This window comes from Harmonia axyridis, chromosome X (genome assembly GCF_914767665.1).
Source record: "Harmonia axyridis chromosome X, icHarAxyr1.1, whole genome shotgun sequence".
Classification (NCBI taxonomy): Eukaryota; Metazoa; Arthropoda; class Insecta; order Coleoptera; family Coccinellidae; genus Harmonia; species Harmonia axyridis.
The window spans coordinates 19657968-19669973 of record NC_059508.1 but is presented as its reverse complement, the minus strand read 5'-3'; the positions used below and the strand labels follow the sequence as shown (position 1 = coordinate 19669973).

Sequence of the window (12006 nt, the reverse complement as noted above, 5' to 3'; positions counted from 1 at the left end):
TTGAAAAGCGATGCAAATCCGAAATAGTTCATAATATTTTTGTATTCTTCCGCGTTGTTTTCCTCAGCTAATAAATTGATATTTATATCCCCAGTTATGATGTGTATCTTATAATGTTTTTTCTTTTCTAAATAAATTGCCAATTTTTCATTAAACTCACTATTGCAATATTTCGGTGATTAATATATTGCAGTTAATTTAATTTTTTCTTTTTCGTGTCGAATACTCAGTTCTATGGCATTTATATCTCCTAGTTTTATGATCTCGTGATTGAAACCAATATTCTCCCTGACATATACTACTGTTCCATCATTTTTATTGTAATTCCCTTCATTGTAGACTTGTTCGTAACCCTTCAATTTAAACATATTAATATCATCCACTGTGAATGTCTCCGTTAGTACAATTATATCGAACTCTATCTTACTCCCCTCCAGTAATAGTTCAAACTCTTGAAAATTCTTTTGAATGCTCCTTATATTCATCTGAAGAATATTGAATGTTTTTTTAATCTTGAATTTATTGACTTCATCAATACTCTCAATGAAAGCAGTATCAAAGTCATCGTTTGTATATTGTTCTATGTAAGGGTCCATTTCGACACAATAAACTATGTAAAAACTATCAAATGCGGCAATAAGTTCATTCAATAACCCATCCCAAAACAAATCGATCGTATACCTCCCAAAATAAACAATAATACATCCCACTATTTTTATATACAAATTACTCACTGTTTCAAGAGGACTGAGGAAGTTAACTTTTCTTCTTACTTTTGTCTTAACTTCATTCCAGTATTCTTTTCCTTTATGGGCGGTTTGCTGCCCTTGGAAAAAAATTTTTTATGAGTTGGAAGATGAGGTGTGTTATGGATTTTCTTATTTTTTCTCGTATGGCTGATTCTCCTTTCTCCTCCTCTGACATCAAGTTATTTCCTTCCTCATATCCTTTCTCCTCAACTATCTCATAACTTAAGGTAGGTGTATTTGGGGCGCTATTTCCTTTTGTTACTTCTCCACTCGAGTTCTTTAATTCCTCCAATGTGTATGATCTTTTCCCTATCATCAATTTGTCTCCTTTCAGGTACGACTTCTCAGAATATTTTGATCTAGCCTCTCGTAAAAATGTCTTCAATCTTTGGAAGTCCTGGCGTTGTTTCAGGGTGAGATCATTTGCGATAGCCACATCTTTATTCTTTAGTTGTTTTATATTTTCAAAGATGATTTTCTTACATTGATAAGAAACGAACTCCACCTTGACTGGGCTGTTCTCTTCTCTTTCCAATGCGTAGTAGTCGCTTATTTCCCTTGGCTCGATCTAAATGTCCAATAAACGGTTTATTTGCTCACAAAGGTACACCCTTGTTAGTTCACTTCTTCTGCTCAGCCCAAAAATAACAATATTATTTTTTTTTTGATATTGTTCTGTTTTCTCAAGTTTTTTTTCAAAATTTCATTTTCCTTTTCTAATGCATCATTCCTATTTTTAAGTGCCTGAATTTCCAACCGCAGTCTCACTTCCGTTGCCGAAATACAATTTTTAACTTCCTCCTTGGATTTTTTGATCTCCTGTAATAGATCTCTCAATGTCAAACTTTATCGTACACGCTTTCTGGCATCATATCATTGAAGTTCGATATCGTGTGGTATCCTTTAAATCACTCTTGTTTATAACTCAACTCTTGTACCCATATTGACGAACATATGTCCACACAATGAAATACCTGTCTTCCCTCGATCAATTTTTACCTTTTTAGGTAAAATTTTTGAACGATCTATGAAATCGATTCGAATCATGAGATAAAGGATTTTCTTAACTACGTTTCTATACCAATTTTGTAATTTTTACTCTACTGTATGTACTACAATTCAATCAGATTTCACCTCCATAACAATTTCGTTCCAATCGTATCTACTTATTTGAAATAACTGAAAGAAGATCGTTAAGGGTTTTTTGAGAGTTAAATTTATAAGATCCGTTAAAAACAACTCGCAATTTGGTTGCTTTCAGGTTTTAGTACGCAATGATGAACTAAATAGTACGAATTCGAATGTATTTCATCGGCAAGAATAACTTCCATATGATGTGATTGTAGCTATTAGATGAGAACATCCATACATAAATTGGACTGTTAGGTGCTGGGTTGTTGAAGTTCGAAGGACCATGAAATTTTTCACACTATTTATTGAAGTAGGTTTATATATACAATTACACAATGTACACTTTACAAGATTCGCTTAACTAGTTATCGAAAACTATGAATCAGTTCCACGCACTTATCCAATATCAATTTACCGACTAGGGTACTAACGAAGATTTTGACCGACTGAAGGGTCTTTTTTAACCACGTGGCGACTAGGCCAATATTTAACTAACTTGAAATGTGCAAGCTGAACACTGTGTCTCAAGGAGCGAGAGCAACGACGAACTATATTAAACTGTACTTGACTTGTACTTACTAGACTCTGTGTTGAATATACTGAACTGACTTGAACTCGAATTAATTGAAGTGACGGTTCGATCTCTTACCCCACCTCGACCCTTTTGTCGAACCATCGAAAAGGGTTAAGAACATAGAAGTGCTACAGATAAAACGGACCTAGTTAAATTATCATTATAGCCAGCCGTCATTATAAGGACGACTGCGCGTAGCACACAAATAAAGTGCGCGGAATTATCTATAACTAACTTCAGGGGTGAATCTTTGGACAATGGCGGCGCTGAGTTCTACGAACCTTGATCAAAACTTAACATACTCCCCGGGCTGAACCGTCCAGGTTAAGGATAAAAGTGAAAATGAATAAAAAAAATTGATGTAATGATAAAGAAAATAATTTCTTGGAACAAATAAAATAAACGAAAAATAAATAAAAAATAAAGGAAGTAAAGAAAGAGTCATATTGATAATCATACTTGATTGTCAATGTTTTCCGTGCAGAATGGAAGTGGACATATCTTAGTGATTGTTCTAGTGAATGTTCCTCCTTGAGCTTTAGCACGAACAATGCGAACGCGTGAATCTTTTCCGGGAATCAATTCTACTACACGGGCTAAAGGCCATTTAAGCGGCGGTGTTAGATCTAGATTTGATTGAAGAAGAAAATCGGGACCCTGCCACCATGAATCTGAGACAAGTAATTGTGATGGCAATGATCCTCTCGAAAGTATATCTGTAGGATTCAGGTGCGATCGAATATGTCGCCAAGTAGCATCTTTGAAATTGTTCTGAATTTGCACAATTCTTTTTGAGACAAATACAGACCAACTTGATGGATGTGATCGAATCCATGCTAATACTATTTCCGAATCAGACCATAGATTTAGAGAATTTATATTTCGTAAGTGAATTGGTACTAAAGTTGACATTTTTGAAACAAGGGTAGACAGAAGTAGTGCACTTATTAGTTCGTGCTTGGGTATAGTAAATTTTTTCAAAGGTAACGTACGAAACCGAAATAAATCGAACAAGTCGGGTCGTACTGAATAACCTTTGATAGAAAAGCCAGATGAAGATTTCATTGAACCGTCGAAAACTACTCGAAGTTGAGTTGTGAGGCTTTGCTCACGCATTATACAAGGATGAGGGAAGGAAGATTTGTTCTGAAACAATTCATTTTTCAATACTAAAGGTACATATTTTGCATGTCCTAGGGATATATAATTTTTTATAAATTCCGAATACTGATGTTTCAGTTCCTGATTATTCTGTAGACTTTTTTCGAGATTCAAGAATCTTTTCTTCGCTTGCGAATACGAATCACCTAATTTAAGTGGTTCGTTTGGAGTTTTGAATGGTAGGTCAACTTGAAATCTACCCGACGGAAACCGAATGGTTTTGTTTTTGACTATCCGTTCAACATTCTCTTCTGCTGAAGATAAAATGTGTTCAGATTGATTAGATATCTCCTCAATTTCACAGAACTCAGTCAGAATATTATTTAGTGAATCTTCTTGATTAACAATTGACTTTGAAGATTCAATTGAATTTTGGGAAAATTGTGCCAATGCTAAGTGAGTAGCGCGAGACATGTGAGCTGACTGTGGGACTTTTCCTGCAATTAGATATCCTAAGTGGGAATTTTGAAGAACAGGTCGACCAGGACCTAATTTGATAATGCCATCCGTAATAATTTCAAAATAGATATCTGCACCTAAGAGAATATCAATATTGGAAGGAATATTGAATTTGATATCCGCTAATTTAATACCAATTGGAATGGGGAGAGAACACGAGTTGATATATGACTGTGGTTGTTGGCATGTTATATTTTTGAGGATAGCACAGGAAACCTTAAACTTTCGATGGGGGTATACTAATGAATGAATTGTAAGATCTATCATTCTATTTGACATAGAACAGCTTTGTGAGATGCCAGAAATTTGAATCGTTTGATTATAAGGCTCGAGATGAAGTCTGTTGACCAGATCTTCAGTTATGAAAGATGTTTGACTTGCGGAGTCAGTCAAACAACGAACAATAACTTGCTTGTTGTATGAATCATACAATTTGACACAGGCAGTAGCTAAAAGGACTTGATTGTTAGAAGAGAGGAATGAAAGACTAGACATATTTTGACCTGGACTAATATTTTCATTACGAGTTGTAATGATTGGTTGAGCACTAGTAGACAAATAAGAAACTGCTTGAGATTCATTCTGAATTTGTGACAGATTATTTGATCTGGATACTTCTTTGTTGGATCTTGGATTAGGAACTTCATTAGAATAATGGCGAGTTGAAGTCCTATTGAAATGGAGCAAACTATGATGCTTTCTATGGCAATTGAAACATGTGTGTTGACTAGAACACGATTGTACACGAATCTCTCAAACAAGAAAGTATATGAGGACACTCAGAACCTGTGCAACTAGTGACGCGCAAAACGTGATAAATATACACGCGCATAGTCGGACGTCGCGCCTTGATACTGTGTGCCGCGCTGTTGAGCATATGGTAATGGTAATCCAAACTACTTTCCTGATAGTTGGTCAAGAGAGATATAGAGCCCGAAGTTGTCAGTTCGGTACTGCCTGTCGGAAAATTGATTGTATTCATTGTTATTCTTGAAGACGAATTGTGCTGCCTCCGAAAGTACAGCGTACTTGCCGTTCTTAAACTTGACTCTAAAATTACCAACAAGTCTGACTTCAGCGTCAGAGAAGTAATTTATACTTGAATACAGATAGACCTCTGTAGTGTCAATAAGAGGTATGACTTTGATGGCTATGTCCCTCTGAATTGAAAGACTTTTGCGAGTGAAAGCAGAAGATAGGCTGTTGAACTCAGACATTGTTAATATGAAAGAAATAACTAATATAATCACATAGCCAAATTGCCCTGAGCTATGTTACTTATAATGTTCGGAGTGACATTGTCGGCAGCAACATCGTCGGTGTGATGATGGTGTCTATCGTGACGCTTAGGTCTACCAGAAGAAGACGTCTTAGCTGAAAACAATTTTTCAAGATCGTAATAGAGATAAGCTATGACAAGAACAAAAATAAAATTTTGTGACCTGGCGCACGCAAAGAAGTAAACAAAAAGTGACACTGAGAAATAAACAAAACATCTAACAGTGTTGTGGTAGCCTGCAGAACTATAATCATCACGCTAGTAATAATACACACAAGCATATTGTTGGTAGAAGGTTTAACCATATACACAAACCACAACAAACCAAATTTTATGAGGTAAGTTTTGTAGGTTATGAGTGTCTTAACGACGACTGCAAGTAACCTTATAAAGGCTTTTTCAGTAGCATGAATCTTGGTATCGTCGTCCAACTTTTTCAATATGTCCTTAAGATGTTCAAGTGGGCCATCCTTATTGTTGTACTCGAAGAAAAGTAAGTATATGATGAAAACAAGATAAACCAGAGCAAAAGGTTGATTGACCAGATTAGTATAAGACTTGAAAACTGCCGAAACAAAGTTATCGTAGGAAGAAATTCCACCCTTTATGACCTGTATGCCGTCGTCAGACAAAAGTCGACTGCGCACACTGTTTTTAGAAGCAACTATTTCAGTCATGATTGAATATGTCTCAAACCATTACTATAATGTCAGTCGATTTCTCGTCGAGAAGAAACTGCAAAGAGATCAATTTACGAAAAGAAATAAACCAAATTACAAAATAAGCACAAATGAAAGCAATCTTATAACCCAGAAACCTATCTACAATAAGGAAAACAAACAAAAATTCGGTGATGGGAAATGTTTTATCAACTTTGAGATACGTTTTTAGAACAACAGAAAAGAAAGAAGAAATAAGCTTAGCAAACTTTGCAAAAAAATCGGCTATATCGTCCGAGTGCTTATCGAAGAGTTTCAAACATGCATCAACTGCACTATTGGCGAATTCGAAAGCGTGTTCGATAAAGAAGTCAACGATCTGTTCAAAAACACTCCTGAGAGCTATGGTCAATTTGTTAAATAAATAATCGACAGTTGAAAGAAATATATTCTTACGACCGTCCTCCAAAGGTATGGTAACGTTGCGCGTAAAATCGGCAACCGGAATAAAATCATTTGGACAAGTTTGATTTGAGATCTTGTTTAAATCAAAAGTGTTGCGACAAACCTTGTGTGTGGTGTTAAAAGGAACGTAACCACCACAATCAGGAAAATTAAAAGTTTTCCCGTCGCAATCGAAGATGGCAAAAGAGTCTATAAGCGCGATGTAGTCATGAGTAACGACGTTTTCAGGAAAGCGGACGCTTGGAACTGCCGATTTAAAAAGTGTGTCCAAAAAATCACGTCGATCAAAATCAACGAAAGTCAAATAGTCTTTAGTAATCATAGAATTATCGAAAAAATCGTCGGAAGTAAACAAATCAAGCATGTCTTTGTTAACAAAAACGTCACGATGTCTATCAACATCCCTGATGACAACATCTCTAGCGTGGATAGCAAAAGCAAGAGAAGAACCCCCTTTTCCTTTGAGGAGGGAAGCGAAAGCATAATTAATACCGTAAATAGATGTAGAATAAAGATGTTCCTGCACATCGGTCCCAACTCTTCTACCATAACACACGGAAGTCGAAGCCCCAAAAAAAACACCGTCGTGTACAATGCGATGCTTGAGACCAACACAACCACTGTCGAGAGTGCATGATCCAGACACGCGATCGTACTCATAATACTGAATACAATCTTTCGTAAAAGTACCTGTGGTGTAATTAACGATGAAATCGGTATTGTAAGATTTTAAAGATATGTGCGAGCCCAAAGTTTTTACACCCTCTATATTAACCCTAGTAGAAGATTTTTCATTCCAAATAGAAAACTTGAAGTTGAACAAAAAATATATGGGTACAAAAATAGTTCTGTACTTCATGGTTATAAAAGAAGAAAATAATATAACAAAAGTGTGTGTTTCATATATCCAAACTAGGTCTAGAACCAACATAACTTCCAGAATAAAAAGAATCTTCCCTATACAAACTATGAAACTCGTCTTTGTTGTGAACAATGGCGAAAATGGTATTAGCCAAACATTTATAGTTAAGTTGTTTCTGATATCTATCTCGTACATGAAACTCCATTTCTTCACTAATAACTTCGTCATTATAATGAGCTATGAGATCCTTAAGTGATATGCGGTAATCTTCAACATGTTTTCGATCGACCATGTCCCTACGTCCAAGTTTTATCAAAAGTTTAACAGGATCAGGAAGCGCCACCCACGTATCGTCTGGTGTGGGTATAAAGAACTTTGAACAGAAATATATACTGTTATAATGTAATAACTTACCTTCAAGGTTAAAAAGCGATGCCAGTTTCTCAAGCGCGTCCGTGGATGCAAATCTCTTTTTAAGTACGGCGTACATGTCATCACCTCCAATGAGCAACACGGTCTCAGAAAGATCCTCACCAAAAAGATAACACATAATGAGCAAAAGTACAAAGGTATTCAAATCGTAAGTAGCTGGATCCCCAGACTTCCGTTGATCGGTAACCGTAGCGCTCATGCCAGTTTTCCTTTCACGAAGACGCGTAATGGAATGCATCACAACCCACATGGCCACAGTCTCCTCGGGTACTCCAAAATTCAACATCAGTCTAACCTCCATATTAAGCATCAAATGCCATTGACTTTTATCGTACTTAGATATATCCAATTCAAAAGTATGTAAGTACTCACTGCCAAGCTGAGACGGCCTAACACAACGAGTAAAAGATTTAGTCAGCTGCTCTATATCGAGTTCGGTGTAAACAATAAGATTAGGTCTCAAAACTTTAACAAGTCTATCACGAATATTCAAAAATATAGGACTAAAAACGGCATTATACAACTTATCCAAGTAAGCTATCGCCTGAGGACTCTTGATCTCCTGAGGTGCACTGGAATTCAGAACTATCTTAGCGTTTCTCTTAAGTATATACGTGTACTCATTTAAAGCCTTATGCATGAGCAAATTATCTTCCTCCTGCAATATTCTCTCAACACCGGTACTCTGCTTGTTCAACCATGCCTCCATATCCAAAGGATTGACTTTAATAGAAGAATTCTTAAACTGCGAGTACATGATTTGATCGGCAACAGCAAATCTCTCAAAAGCATCAAAGACACTATCAATCAAACCACTTTCGTCCACAATTCCTCTGTAATCTGGAACGTCACTATTACGATCATAAAATGCCGTGAGTACGGTTCGAGGAGTGGTAGTGACAGGTTGTTGTATTGCCGTACGCAAAAGAGGAACCATAGCTGCAGTACGGGGCTTCAGAATGTTATCGAAACGCACAGACAGATTAGCCGGTTTTACGTTACTAGGTGTTAACTCCAACTCATACGAATCATACTCTCTATCGTAACTAGAAGCTCCCGGAAACAAATCATCATAAATTTCTTCCAAAAAAGTCACCCCCAAATTAACATCCGGCTCGAAGGACCAAATTATGTAGCTATTAGATGAGAACATCCATACATAAATTGGACTGTTAGGTGCTGGGTTGTTGAAGTTCGAAGGACCATGAAATTTTTCACACTATTTATTGAAGTAGGTTTATATATACAATTACACAATGTACACTTTACAAGATTCGCTTAACTAGTTATCGAAAACTATGAATCAGTTCCACGCACTTATCCAATATCAATTTACCGACTAGGGTACTAACGAAGATTTTGACCGACTGAAGGGTCTTTTTTAACCACGTGGCGACTAGGCCAATATTTAACTAACTTGAAATGTGCAAGCTGAACACTGTGTCTCAAGGAGCGAGAGCAACGACGAACTATATTAAACTGTACTTGACTTGTACTTACTAGACTCTGTGTTGAATATACTGAACTGACTTGAACTCGAATTAATTGAAGTGACGGTTCGATCTCTTACCCCACCTCGACCCTTTTGTCGAACCATCGAAAAGGGTTAAGAACATAGAAGTGCTACAGATAAAACGGACCTAGTTAAATTATCATTATAGCCAGCCGTCATTATAAGGACGACTGCGCGTAGCACACAAATAAAGTGCGCGGAATTATCTATAACTAACTTCAGGGGTGAATCTTTGGACAATGGCGGCGCTGAGTTCTACGAACCTTGATCAAAACTTCTTGATCAAAACTTAACAGTGATTTCAGATAATCCATCATAAATTCTTTGTATTGTATATGCAACTGCGGATTCTTTAATAGACGACGTTCGAGAGAGTAAAATCGAGATAAAGTGAAATCACGCATATTCATGAACTGTGGCGTTGAATTTTCAAAGAAAGGCAAAGAGACAACAAATTTTCCGTCATCGGCGCGAGATACCGTTTCAAGAAAATGTCTTTCACAATCAACTTCTTCCTGACTAAAATGTTCGACCTCGGGGACAGTTTCCGCTTCCCAAAATTTTTGTATGTCACAGTCGTGCACATTTTCGAGTGAATTTATGAAAAACGATGAAACAGGATGCGGAAAACTATTATTGGTTTTACCAAGTAAAATATACCCGAATACAGTATTTATAGCCACGGGTTGATTATCAATAGCGGTAATGCAGTCGGACAAAATAATTCGAGAAAAGATTTCTGCTCCCAGGAGCAAATCTATGGCACCAGGACGATGAAATGATGGATCAGCTAGGGGTAAATTACGAATATGATTCCATGAATTAGTACAAACTGGATGTACAGGTAAATTTTCACAAATTTTATCAATAACTATAGCATCAGTAAATAAAATCGGATTATTTGACATTACTGGTTTCAATGATAGTGACACTGATCCACCACTCAATTTAGTATTCATGGATCCCAATCCTCTGACCTCAACAGAATCAGGAACTTTACGCAAGTTCAGACGTCTTACTGCCTTTTCCGTGATGAAACAAGTCATACTACCCGAATCTATTAAACATCTAAGAGATTGATAAGCACCGCGGCCATCACAAACATCAACATAAGCAGTAGACAAAAGAACATGACTGGGAAGTGCCATGACTCCAGCACCAACGAAAGTCGAATCATTATCAGGGCGATTTGAGTTAGTTTGCGATCGGAATGATTCTTGACCATTTGACATAGCGGATATTGCAGATGGTGAAGAACTTAAAGCATTAGCAGAGCGAAGCTTAGTGTTGTCATGGAGAAGCGTGTGATGAAATTTTGACTTACATACTTTACATGTATGGCAGGATCTGCAAGATCGTAAATCATGAGAGGAACTTAAACAATTGAAACATAGCTTGTTTACTTTACAAAAATGATAGCGATCAGAAACAGGCTTATTAGCGAACGTAGAGCAAGTATAGAGCGAATGATTTGCTTGGCAAAAAATACAAGTAGCGGCGGGCGATTTATTGACAAACAATGCAGTAGTACGGGATGAAGCGGGACGTATAAATGAAGCAGATTTTCGCATTGTATTTTGTTTATCATTAATTGTTGGCGAAGTTGAAGATCCCAGCGTTTCTAAAACAAGACAATGTCTATTAATGAAATCAATTACTTCACTGAATGCTGGAACTTCGGTGGATTGATGCTCCATTTCAAAACGTGTAAGCGTATTCTTGTCAAGGCGTTTTATAATCATCATGACTAAAATAAAATCCTAAGAGTCAGTTGGAAATTTAAGGTTGTTTAAAGCAGCAACGTTTTCAGTGAAGGTATCTATCAATTTCCTATAAGATTCCGCAGAAGGAACTGTGATCTTAGGAGCGTTCTCTATTTCGGTCCACAGACTCTGAGATTGTAAGCGGCGATTGGAAAAACGTTCAACAATACTTTTATAGGCGATGACGTAATTCGGCGAAGTTAAAGGTAACGTTTTAACTAAAGAAAGTGCAGAGCCTTGAACAGAACTAACCAAGTAAGTGAATTTTTCTATTGGAGTTAAGGATGGATTGTTGTGCACAAGTGCATCAAACTGATCTCGAAAAGATGTGAAATCTTTGTAATCACCACTGAATTGAAATATCATTAATGATATCATTAATGATATTTTAGGCAGTCGAACATTTCCATGATTAGAGGGTGGACCTAACATTGTACTATTATGACTTGGTCCTGATGGCGAACTTACGTATTCGTCAAATAATTCGGTAAAGCATGTTTTCACATCGTAGTAATCAGAAAGAAAACTCTCTCGAATCAAATTTTTCGGTTTCAAATCGGACTCAGGATCAGTCAAGAGCGCGGAAATTACCTTGTTGTGATGATCAAAAAATTCATCGTGAATCGTCTGTATATCTTGATAGCGCACCTTGAATGAGACGTGTTGAGTTCTATCAGTTTTAGCGTTCTGGGCTAGAATATGGAGCGCCTTCATATCGGTGATCGAATTATTTCGAAATGTTTTGGATTTCTTTAATTTATCCATCGCGCTCGGTTATTCAGACGAATTACCGTGAAATCAGCTGATCGGAAAAATAAAGGTCAATGAACTCTTTCAGCTGACTTCTATGCAACAGACATGCGTTAATGCGCGAGATGAATTTTCAGGTTCAATGTCACTGTGTTTTGAAATGCTGAAGAACTTATTAATATGGCGGAGCAGATGTTCGATTTCAATTA

At 36.8% G+C, this 12006-nt stretch overlaps 2 protein-coding genes across 2 annotated transcripts; both read right to left on the bottom strand.

Annotated features, from left to right (window-relative positions):
- Window positions 1–7376: 7376 nt before the first annotated feature.
- LOC123686594 lies at window positions 7377–10432 on the bottom strand. The gene is made up of 3 exons (XM_045626828.1): window positions 10196–10432; window positions 7754–8885; window positions 7377–7693 (listed from the first exon to the last, which is right to left on the bottom strand). Exons 1-3 carry the CDS (start codon window positions 10430–10432, stop codon window positions 7377–7379), a joined length of 1686 nt encoding a protein of 561 aa, XP_045482784.1.
- A 612-nt stretch (window positions 10433–11044) lies between these two features.
- On the bottom strand, window positions 11045–11761 carry LOC123686593. The gene has a single exon (XM_045626827.1). The coding sequence runs from the start codon at window positions 11759–11761 to the stop codon at window positions 11045–11047; it is 717 nt and encodes a 238-aa protein (XP_045482783.1).
- Window positions 11762–12006: the final 245 nt, after the last annotated feature.

What these genes read in the sequence shown, in the direction of transcription:
- LOC123686594 (XM_045626828.1), bottom strand. Translation starts at nt 10,432, where the DNA reads ATGGCACTTCCCAGTCATGTTCTTTTGTCTACTGCTTATGTTGATGTT. An exon ending in TGTCACTATCATTGAAACCA is followed by an intron (nt 8,886 to 10,195) that starts GTAATGTCAAAT and finishes TGGTCCTTCGAG; the next exon opens with CCGGATGTTAATTTGGGGGT. An exon ending in ATCGCTTTTTAACCTTGAAG is followed by an intron (nt 7,694 to 7,753) that starts GTAAGTTATTAC and finishes TACCCACACCAG; the next exon opens with ACGATACGTGGGTGGCGCTT.
- LOC123686593 (XM_045626827.1), bottom strand. Translation starts at nt 11,761, where the DNA reads ATGAAGGCGCTCCATATTCTAGCCCAGAACGCTAAAACTGATAGAACT.